This window comes from Nycticebus coucang, chromosome 5 (genome assembly GCF_027406575.1).
Source record: "Nycticebus coucang isolate mNycCou1 chromosome 5, mNycCou1.pri, whole genome shotgun sequence".
Classification (NCBI taxonomy): domain Eukaryota; kingdom Metazoa; phylum Chordata; class Mammalia; order Primates; family Lorisidae; genus Nycticebus; species Nycticebus coucang.
The window spans coordinates 59,070,203-59,081,259 of NC_069784.1; the positions used below are offsets into that span (position 1 = coordinate 59,070,203).

The 11,057-nt window shown below is 50.7% G+C and overlaps 1 protein-coding gene and 2 pseudogenes across 14 annotated transcripts in view; 2 read left to right on the forward strand and 1 right to left on the reverse strand.

The window, feature by feature from the left end:
- UBAP2L (ubiquitin associated protein 2 like) overlaps window positions 1-4,880 on the forward strand; it is a 51,627-nt gene extending 46,747 nt beyond the window's left edge. For 4 of the 14 annotated variants that reach the window (XM_053592455.1, XM_053592451.1, XM_053592453.1 and 1 more), the window contains exons 26-27: window positions 1,915-2,112; window positions 4,125-4,880. In XM_053592455.1, coding sequence (XP_053448430.1) covers window positions 1,915-2,112; window positions 4,125-4,220 — 294 coding nt within the window. In that variant the 3' untranslated portion in view covers window positions 4,221-4,880. Of the gene's footprint in view, window positions 1-1,914; window positions 2,113-2,519; window positions 2,571-4,124 lie in introns of all 14 variants that reach the window. The other 10 variants (XM_053592459.1, XM_053592452.1, XM_053592456.1 and 7 more) reach the window with 4 other exon arrangements.
- Window positions 4,829-7,392, forward strand: LOC128585501 (forkhead box protein K2-like; annotated as a pseudogene).
- Window positions 7,393-8,580: 1,188 nt separating this feature from the next.
- Window positions 8,581-10,489, reverse strand: LOC128585502 (splicing factor Cactin-like; annotated as a pseudogene).
- Between the last annotated feature and the right edge of the window lie 568 nt (window positions 10,490-11,057).

An 11,057-nucleotide genomic window follows, 5' to 3' on the forward strand; every position in this document is an offset into this window, starting at 1 on the left:
TGTAGCACAGTGGTTATGGCACCAGCCACATACACTGAGGGTGGCGAGTTCGACCTCAGCCCAGGCCAGCTAAACAACAATTGACAACTGCAACAAAAAATACCTGGGCATTGTGGCGGGTGCGTATAGTCCCAGCTACTTGGGAAGCTGAGGCAAGAGAATCTCTTAAGCCTAAGAGTTTGAGGTTGATGTGAGCTGTGATGCCATAGCACTCTACCGAGGGTGACATAGCAAGACCGGATCTCAAAAAAGAAAAAAAAGAACATAGCCTTAGGAGAGGTTTCAGGAAATCCACCCTGCCTATTCTTTTTTTTTTTTGGTAGAGACAGAGTCTCACTTTATGGCCCTCGGTAGAGTGCCATGGCATCACACAGCTCACAGCAACCTCCAACTCCTGGGCTTAAGCAATTCTCTTGCCTCAGTCTCCCGAGTAGCTGGGACCACAAGCGCCCGCCACAACGCCCGGCTATTTTTTGGTTGCAGTTTGGCCGGGCCGGGTTTGAACCCGCCACCCTCGGTATATGGGGCCGGCGCCTTACCGACTGAGCCACAGGCGCCGCCCCACCCTTCCTATTCTAAATGTTAGAATTCTCTAGACTTCAGTTTCTCCAAGAAGTTTAAATTTAGCCCTCTGAGAAAAAAGAGAAATACAATAGGAAGGTAAAGTGTGGCAGATTGTTGTAACATGTCCTGTGATTTACTGTGCCACTGTCCTGGCCTTTTTACCTACTCTCTTTTCATAACTTTGCAAGAGAATGAGTGGGAAATGAGTTAATTCCATTCTTTGTGAGTAAATCTATAACAAAGAGTGGGAATGGAGAAGGAGACAACCCAGGAACTAAGTGAAGCATTTGAGTTATCCATAGGTTTGTGTGGTATTGCTTTTGTCCCCTGTCAACATGAATAATTAAAAGCTTGCACATTTGGCAGGCTCTCACCTATTGGGCACAGTGCCTGGGTGGATATCATGCCCCCTGAGTGAGGGGTTCTTCTACAACTGGAACTTTATCTTGGGAGTGAGAACAATGTAATCTAAAAATATGTACCTTTCTATTAATTTGAAATTAAAAAAATTAAAAAAACCTTGTGGCCAAGCATGGTTGCTCATGCCACTAATCTCAGCACTTTTGAGAGGGCAACACAGGGATCACTTGAGTACAGGAGTTCAAGACCAGGCTGGACAACACAGTGAAATCTTGTCGCTACACAGAGTTTTAAAAATAGCAGGTGTGGTGGCACACCTGTGGCCCCAGCTACTTGGGAGGCTGAGGTGGGAGGATTGCTTGAGCCCAGCAGTTCAAAGTTACAGTGAGCTATCATCAGGCCATTCTACTCCAGACTAGCCAACAGAGTGCAACTCTGTCTCTTTAAAATAATAATAATTATAAAGCTTGTTATTAGGGTTTTGCAGAAAGTGCTTCATGACCAAGACCCTCAGTACTTCAAATGTCTTAGTGTATATTTATTCCTTTTGAAATATCCAAGGAATTCTAATTTCTACCTAATTCCAGGGGAAGGGATGCCAAGACTGGGTCACAGATGTCATCATGTTTGTAGATGACATTCATTTTCAAGGTGCTTTCACATTCATCCTCTTATTTCATCCTTAGAACAGAGAGGCCAGTGGCCTCTTTTACATATGAGAAGACTCATATGTAAGGCATTTATGAGAAATATAAGCCCATATCCCTCTTTTACATATGAGAAGACTCAGGCTGAGAGATTAATTTGCCCAGGATTGCATGGCTATTAAAGAGCAATGCTGGGACGGAGACCTGAGTGTCTGACTTCAGGTGTACTGTCCCTTTTATGACACCGTCCTATTTTCTGAGGGTAGGGGAGCTTGGGTTCAGAAACTCTCAGAATTAGTTTGCTGATCCTTTTTGCTCTTTCTCCTCCTACCCTCCTGGACAGCAGTCCTTTGAGAAACAAGGTTTTCATTCTGGTACTCCTGCTGCCTCCTTCAACTTGCCTTCAGCCCTAGGAAGCGGGGGGCCCATCAATCCAGCCACTGCTGCTGCCTACCCACCTGCCCCCTTTATGCACATTTTGACCCCCCATCAACAGCCGCACTCCCAGATCCTTCACCATCATCTGCAGCAAGATGGCCAGGTAATAGTCTTTCCTTCTCCTTTCCCTTCCTTTCCCTTCCGCTCCCTTCAAACTGCCTTCCCTTTCCTTTTCTTAACCCTTTCTCACCACCACCTTCACCCAGTCCCTCCCCAGTGCCAGCAGTGGGCAACAGCACATACACACGCGCACATAACAGCGGCCAGTAAAGGACATTTCAGAGAAGGGGCCAGATTGTAACCGTTTTTGCCTAATTCCTTTGGGGCCTTTCTCTTAATACCTCTTCTCATGCCACAGTTGTCATAGTCCCATTAGACCTGGGCCACACCTCTCCTCTTACCTCTCCCAGCCTTCTCCCTTCCCTGGCACTATAGCTTTCCCTTCTAATGGTAGAGTTCTATTGTCAAAGTTTGTCCCTTTATTTTCCATATATCCTGGTTCTGCCTCAGCTACCATATTTGCAGATGATTCTCTGTTGCCAGCGCCAGCAGGAGGAACAGGTAATGAAACTGAATGATGATATGCTTGAACCCACTCCTTTTCAGTCTCCATTTCACCTCCACAGTCTCAAGGAACTTGAAGAGAAAAGACTGCAGGGTCACAAGTCGGGATACACAAACACAAATACCTCGCTAAGCTCTCTGGCCTCCCCTTCCTCTCTCCTTCCCTCCCCAATACCCTCTTTATCTTTCTTCCCTTCCCCAACTCTCGAAAACATTTGGTTACTGGAATGGAAAAGACTCTTGGGATAGCATCTGGACCCTATGGCTTCAGACTGTCCTACCTTGCCTGAAATGGGCTCACAGATGTGATATGCACCTGGGCTGGTGCACGTGGCCTCTTTAGAGCTTCATCATAGGGCTGGCTCGGGAGCTAGAGCAAGGGCTTCCTTGCTCTCAAAGACAGCTTTCCAAATTGAGGCATTTATGAGAAATCAATGAAAATGAAATTACCTGGTGATCACTTATTTCCAAGAACAGGGAAGGGTGGTGGGCTAATAGGAGAAGGTAGAATTGAAAATAAGTGGAACTAGGCAGCAATTGTGGCTCAGGGGGTAGGGCACCAGCCACATATACCGAGGGTGGCGGGTTCAAACCTGGCCCCGGCTAAACTGCAACAAGAAAATAGCTGGGCGTTGCGGTGGGCGCCTGTAGTCCCAACTGCTTGGGAGGCTGAGGCAAGAGAATCGCCTAAACCCAGGAGTTAGAGGTTGCTGTGAGCTGTGACGCTATGGCACTCCACCAAGGGCAATAAATAAAGCGAGACTCTTGTCTCAAAAAAAAAAAAAAAAGAAAAGAAAAAAAGCAAAGAAGTGGAACTATTTTTATCTCCAAAGGTATCTTGCCTTCTTTTCATCTTTTCCTTATTTGAAGGTCAAAAAGGCCTTCTTAAGAGAGGGGCTTTAGGGTGGCGCCTGTGGCTCAGTGAGTAGGGCGCCGGCCCCATATACCGAGGGTGGCGGGTTTGAGCCTGGCCCCAGCCAAACTGCAACAACAAAAACAAAAAATACAGCTGGACGTTGTGGCAGGTGCCTGTAGTCCTAGATACTCTGGAGGCTGAGGCAAGAGAATCGCTTAAGCCCAGGAGTTGGAGGTTGCTGTGATTTGTGACACCACAGCACTCAATATCGCGGGCAGTAAAGTGAGACACTGTCTCTAAAAAGAAAAAAAAGAATGCCGAGGGTGGCGAGTTCAAACCCAGCCCTGGCCAAACTGCAACAAAAAAATAGCCGGGCGTTGTGGCGGGTGCCTGTAGTCCCAGCTACTCGGAAGGCTGAGGCAAGAGAAACACATAAGCCCAAGAGTTAGAGGTTGCTATGAGCCGCGTGACGCCACGGCACTCTACCAAGGGCGGTACAGTGAGACTCTGTCTCTACAAAAAAAAAAAAAGAGGGGGGCTGTAGCTGCAGTGTAGACCCTATTTTCTGTGGTTGAGAACTAACAGTGATCAGGGGGATGGGAGAGAAGACAGTGTGCACACCTCCACCTGCAGAAGTTGCAGATTTGTCCCACTAACTACTTTTTTCCCCTCTCCATCCTCCCATTCCTCTGCAGACGGGCAGTGGGCAGCGTAGCCAGACCAGCTCCATCCCGCAGAAGCCCCAGACCAATAAGTCTGCCTATAACAGCTACAGCTGGGGGGCCAACTGAGGCCCTGAACCTCATCTCTGGTCCCATCTTCTGAGAGGGCTTCTCAGCCTGGAAACCATGGAAACAGCATCAAAGAGAGAAGGGAATGTGGGGGGATTCTGCTAGCCCTCACCCCAGCAACCCACCCCATGCCTCAGCTTTATGTCTGTCCATTCCCATGCCACTCCCACCCTGTTGTATGTATTATAGGATTTGTATTTTCTCTCCCCTTCCTTCCTTCCTTCCTCCTCCTCTTTCCCCTCCCCCGCCTTGCATTCAAGATTATGAAACTTTGCTGTGGGCCCTGCCCTTCCTTTGCTTCCTCCTGTTCACCCTGGTGGTATATGGGTGAGGTGGGGAGGGGGGACCCCCAAATATATATCAGCCCAACAGCCCTGAGTCTCCTCCTTTATTATTAGGAAAACAAAACAACAACAAAAAATGGCGTCATATGAACAGCATTGTCAGATGAATTAGTTGAAGTGTTCTTTTTTTTTTTTTTTTGTACTGTGTCCTCAAATTTAATGGATTAATGTGTCTTGTATATATAAAAAGAAAACCTCTACCTTCAGCCTCGGCCCGTTCTTGTTCCATCTAGGATATTGTCTCATACCAGCAGGGCCTCTAGCATGCCTCAGAAGGCAGTGGATAAAATGAAATCTTCACCCTTTAAGAATTTCTTCGGCCTGAATGTGCAAGTAGGATCTTGTCCTTCAGGGGATTTCCTTCCCTTTATCCCTGAGAATTTCATAAACTGGTAGGTAACTGGAAAGAACTAGCACAAATCTTAATGCCCCGCACAATCTCCTGTATCTACAACATAGAGGTCATGCAGTAAAGGGAGAGGGATGGGAAGACATTAAAGCGGAGCTGACACCATTAAAAAAAAAAAATGGCTTTATGGAGTTTTAAGTAGGAATTAGATGAGTCCAGGCAAATAAACTGAAAAGAAGTGAGGGCAGCATACACTGTTGTCTGGGAAAGCTAAAGCTTAGGGCTTGCTCTGTCCAGGAGGAGTGGGTGCCCTCCTGTAGCAGCATCGCTACACTCAATCCTTCAGAAAAAGGTCTAGAGCAAAGTCTGGCCTGGGGAAGAAGGGTACAGGAAAGAAGTGGTGGAGAGGCTTTGAAAATCAAAAGGAGAGACTAGAATAGCTCCAGGCTGTTCTTCCTAGGACTCCACCATCTTCCCTTAATTTCTCACAAATCCTTTATCTTGCTGGTTACAGAGCCTACTTGGAAAAATTGGCTTATGTGCACCACATTGAAAGGAAGAGTTGTCTTGAGCCACACATTAAATACACAAACACGAGGGTCCTCTAGCCCCTCGCTCGCTGTCTCGGCTGGGTTTGGTTTGCACTGAGCGGCCGCCAGGCCCTTTCACAGGCGGGTGAAAGCGGCCGCGGCTGCGCTCTCGGGCGCGGGGCCGGGTGTGGCGGGTCCCAGCCCTGCGGCCGAGGGCCGCATTCGAGTATCTGATGAAGAAGCGTTCGGTGACTATCGGGCACAATTGGCCGCAGGGTTCGGTGGACTTGAGCATGGGTTACTCGAGCTTCAACTCCACCTCGAGATTTCCGCGCCCCCGAAGCCGCCAGCCGCGCAGTCCATGCTCAACTCGGGCGGTGACTTGTGTCTGTGTTGCCTCTTCGAGAACCGCGTGTTCGTGGACGGCGCGTTCCCGAGGCGCTGGGCGCCGCCGCTGCAGCTGCCGTGCGGGTGCGCGTTCAGGTTTCCCAGCACAGACATCAAGATCACATTCACCGTCTTCTCCAGCGAGAAGAGGGAGAAGCAGGAAGTGCTGGAGTCCCTCAGTGAAGGCGGTGCAGATTCACTTCTCGGCCCTGGCCAGACTCCATGGCCCACCTGGTCAGCACCATCCAGCCCCTGGAGACCGGGATCTTCAGGTTACAAAATGGGCCATCTGACCTCAATTTAATGGCCAAAAACTTGCGGCCAGAAAATGGAAAGGAGGCTTCCGGTGGAGGCAGCCCAAAGGATGGTTCAAAGCCACCTTATTCCTATGCACAATTAATAGTACAAGCAATTGCGATGGCTCCTGATAAACAACTCACCCTAAATGGAATTTACACACACATGATGAAAAATGACCCCTACTACGGGCCTGCCGACAAGGGCTAGCAGAATTCCATTCGCCACAGTCTCTCTGACTCGTTATTTCATCAAAATACTGCGTTCCCAGGAAGAACCAGACAAAGGCTGATTCTGGAGGATAGATTCTGCCTCTGAAAGTAAATTAATAGAGCAGATTTAGGAAAAGGCGGCCTAGGGCGTGCCTTGCTTTAGAACCCCTCTGGGACCGCTGTCTTCTAGGCGCCCAGCCTCTCCCAGTCACGCTCGGGCGCTGTCTGCTCACTCCAGCGGCCGGACCCCTGACTCAGAGCCTGTTCGGGGGAGGTTGGCGGGCACCCTGGAGCCCAGACTCTCTGTCATCCAGGACGCTCGGTTTGGGCAGAGTGCACCAGGGTCAGCTCTGCCCAGCCAGCCAGTCTTCATGCTGTTCAGCGACAGCTGCCACAGGCGGTTAAGCCCGTTCTGTCACTTACACGGTTGCAGCCCCAGTGACCACTCTGACCTCCCAGCCGCCCGTTGTGCACGCAGGTCACGTCCTCTGCCAGATACCAGCGGTGTCAGTCGCCAGCATGGCTGGACTGACCCCAGCAAACACTGCTGCAGGACAAGCCATGGTCACTCAGGCGGCTGTGCTGGAGCCCCCTCTCCGCCAGGTGGAGCCACAGGAGAACGGATCTCACGGGAAGTGAAAGTGAAAGTAGAACCTAGTCCCAGATTAGCCACATTAGGCGCTGCCGGTGGTGCTATCAGTCAGCCCTCACAGACCATCCCTGTTCAGACAGTCTCCATAGTACAACAGGTACCTCTAGGTCAGTACTAGCTATCAATAAAGGCTGTAATACTAAATGAGACTCATATGGTACCAATCTCCTCTGCAGTCCACGGCCAGGTGCACAGTATGGCAGCGAGCCCTCTGCACATGCTGGCAACCCACACGTCCTCGGCATCAGCCTCCCTGCCCACTAAGCTCCAGAGTGGTGACCAGCTAGAGCAGCCAGAGCAGAAGCCGCTCAAAACCGAGGACAACGAGAGTATCGTCATTGCCCTGAGCATGGACACTCCACTGGCAGCTGCAAGGGAGAAAGGTGTCTAAAACTAGAGTCTGGGAGAGCTTTCTTACTTGAAAAAATATCAACTTTGTGGTGCCAAAAGGAGACATTGCCTCTCACCAATGCTCAGACTGTATCCTTCGGTGGGTAGAGGGCCCTGCGGTTGGACTTCACCTCTCAGCACTGAAAACACAAAAACCAGCTGGCCTTAAAGCTCCTTAATTTAAAGACAGAAGTCACACTTGAACAAAACACACACAACAAAACTGGTTCTAACATGATGGCTCTGCTGCCAAGCACTCACCATGCCACTGCCTTTGGGTGCAGCTTTTTTAAATTTAAATTTAAATTTTTAATAAATGCTTTATTTTAGAATAAAAAAATGTTTGGCTTTTACACTGTCATAATACTCCTAGGCAAAAAGATGCTGATTAGAGACAAAACTTGGCCTTTGATTGGCATCATTTCCTCTCAGTGCTTAACACCTACTGGGTGAATTGTGGGGGGCCCAATCACTGCAGAGCTTGGACATCCCCAGATGGTGTCTTCTGGAATGTGCAGGAGCAGCAGTTCTCAACCTGTGGGTCATTACCCACAGGAACTATATTAAAGGGGCATGGCATTAGGATAGTTGAGAACCACTGTGTAGGTGGAAGGGTCCAGTTCCTGCTGCTGCTGATTCATGAGCAGGAATGGCCTGAGGGGGTGGGCTCTGGTACTGCTGGACTGGTAGTCACTGACTGTCCAAGGGCCCTGAGGACCAATCAGTGCTTCGTGAGGTGTCAGGGGTGGGACTTGGGGCAGGCACATGTAGGGCCCAGATGCAGCCTAAGGGGCTCAGGTCTGGCTTTCTATACTCTGAGTGGCACAGCAGGTCTTGGGGCCCAGGTGTCCACCCAGACAGAAGCCAGTGGCAGCTGCTGGTCTTGTGCATGCTCTGAAGATGCCAACAGCAGCCCCTCTGACATGTGAAGTCCTTGGGCCAGACTGTCCCAGCATCCCCTCAACTCTCAGGCAGGTTGTGCAGTGATCCTCATTTTGAAAAAGGTGAAACTGAGGCCAGGTGAGGGGAAGGTCCAGCCTGGGGTAGGATTTGGCTTCTCAACATGGCCAGGCACAATTCTGTAGCCCAAATGGTGGCTCTGGAGTGACTGCCAACTTTCACTAAGCCCCCTTTACTTACATCCCCAAGGACACCTGTCCATTGCCCCTGGAGGTGCCATTGTCCTCCAGCCACTGTTATCACCAGTAATGGTAGCCCTTGAAGTGGAATCAGAGGTAGAAGATGCCTTTGGCAAACTGGCAGCCGAAGCTGTGCCAGTGAGAGTACTCCCACTCACTGTTGACAATCTTGAAGGCAAGGTCCTCATTGGGCAGCCTGGCGTGGAAGCGGAGGATAGGGAAGTCCTTGTTGTCTGGGCAGGTCTCCAGGAAGTACTCTGGAGTAGAGCACTTATGGGTGAGGTCAGGGTAGAAGATGTTGAACTTGTAGCCTTGCGTGATCTTGGGTGGGGGGTTATCAAAATCATAGTGTATCTAGTTATATTTGTTCCCTTCAAAGCCTGTGTGTGCTTGGTTGAGGAAACATGGCTTGCATTGTCAGTATTTGTCAGCCCACAGGTAGGCCTTGCCTGTCAATGGCATTGCCACACTGAACTGTGCCTCATCCTGGCCCATGCCCTCCTTGGCACACTGAAAGAAGATGTCCTCTGCACTCTCACTGGCATGTCCTCTTGCCTGTGACATGGAGCTGCTGGCATGACAGTTGCAGGCCCTGCAGGTCCTCATTGGGCTCCAGCACATGTGTATCCAGGGGCAGTGCATGCATTGATTAGCCATGGGCTGTACTTGCCAGTGTCATAGTTGCCCAGGCTCTGCTAGATCAGGGCTTCTTCCATGAGCACTCCCTCACCCTCACCTTTGCCCTCTGCTGTTGCTGCCCCATTTGCCTTGGGCTCCACTGGCTGCCCTCCAAGGCCCCTGTGAGGTGGGGGCCACCTCTTCAGGCCCCAGACTGGGGCTAGGGTCTGCAGCTCCTGCTTCAAGATGGGGAACAGAGTTTGGCTCTCCATGTCCTGCTCCTGCTTAAGCTTATACAGCTTCTGCCGCAGCACATCCTGATGGTGCTGGTGGAGCCTGGCCCCGGACATGTGGGCATGCAGCTGCTGTAGCAGGCTTTCTCAATAGCCCGTGACCAGGTCTTGACCTCACCTGGAAGATGACCTGCAGCTGGCTATATGTCTTCCCCTTGAAGACCAATTGCACGTGTGAGCTGACTGAGGCATTGACCCCCTCATGGCACCTGGCCCCTTGCTGGAGGCCGCCAGCTTGCAGAGCTTGGAGATCTTGTCCTCGGTGATGATAGTCATGTCCCACCAGAAATCAGCATTCTTGTCCTGCTCCAGCTCCATGTACACTTGGATGTCCTCCGTGTTGGCCATAGTGAGGCCATTGAGAAAGGTGTAGGGCTCATGCATCTCCAGACCAGGTTGTCATCCTCGGAACTGATGTACTTGGCCAACAGGTCAATGGGCTTAGCCCACCCATCCCAGATGCAGATCTTGGAGCGCAGGTTGGCCTGCTGGAGGTGGAAGTTGTCCTCTTGCTCTTCCCATGTCTTGAAGTGCTCTGCCTTCTTCTCTGGCTGCAACAGCTCCCACTCCTGCTCCAGATGATTGTCCTCTTAGATTCTCTTGTTGTGTTCCTTAAGTTCCTTTTCTTCCAGGTGGCTAATCCCCTTCTTCTCCAGGGCCTTGTTCCAGATAAGAGTGCCCAGTAGATTGTTGTCCCCAAAGGGGTTGTCTGTGTTGATGCAGCCCGTGTACTCCTCGCCCCAACCCATCTTCTCCCGTTTCTTGCACTTGTTGGCCTCCTTCTTGGCCAGTCATAGGGCATATTTCTCCTTGAATATCTGGAAGGCCTTCATCAGCTCGTTCTATTGCTTCTGCTCCTCCCGCAGCTGCAACTGCTCCTGCAAGTTCTGCTGCTGGCTCAGGGCAGCTGCCACAGCTGGCGGGTTCTGGGAGCGTGCTGGGGACACAGAGCTGAACCCCCAGGAACCTAGAGACCAAGAATGCGCAGGCTGGTGGTAAGCCCACGAGCCCTGCTGCTGTTCTTCGCCTGAGTCAGACCCAGAGGACTGGTCCCTTAAGTGCCATCACACTGGCGGGGAGCTGCCACGGTTCATCTCTCGAATCTGACCTGTGCTCCTGGCTCTGCGGCCTCCATCTATGCCATCGCCGCCCAAGGCTACCGCTCCAACTCCCACTGCCGCTCCTTCGCCTTGGGCCCCTGAGACCCCCGGATTGAGAGCACGAGTCCTGGGTGCAGCTTTTAACTACAAGTAAGAAAACTCCTTGGACCAGACTGTATGTGAGGATGGTGGGCGCAGGTGGCGCGTGGTGAACCAGCTTCTGGGACTGGGGCCTCTCCAGAGGCCAGGCAGGACCTGAATCTGGTGGCAATGGGAGACCAGACAGTATTTTGTTGCTCTCATGTGGTTTTTGAATATTTGAGGTGTACTTTCTTTACACAATAATGGGGTCTTTGACATTTCACATCACTCCATTTCTGCTCTGGGAATTTTGCAATCACACAGGACTTTTGTGTGGATTTCATCTGGGGGAAAGAAACAACATAATATTGTGTTTTTGTTGTTTTCAGCCTAGTCCATGGAAAGATTTACTTTTGCCTGTCTTGTTAAAGTTCAGACGGAGCTA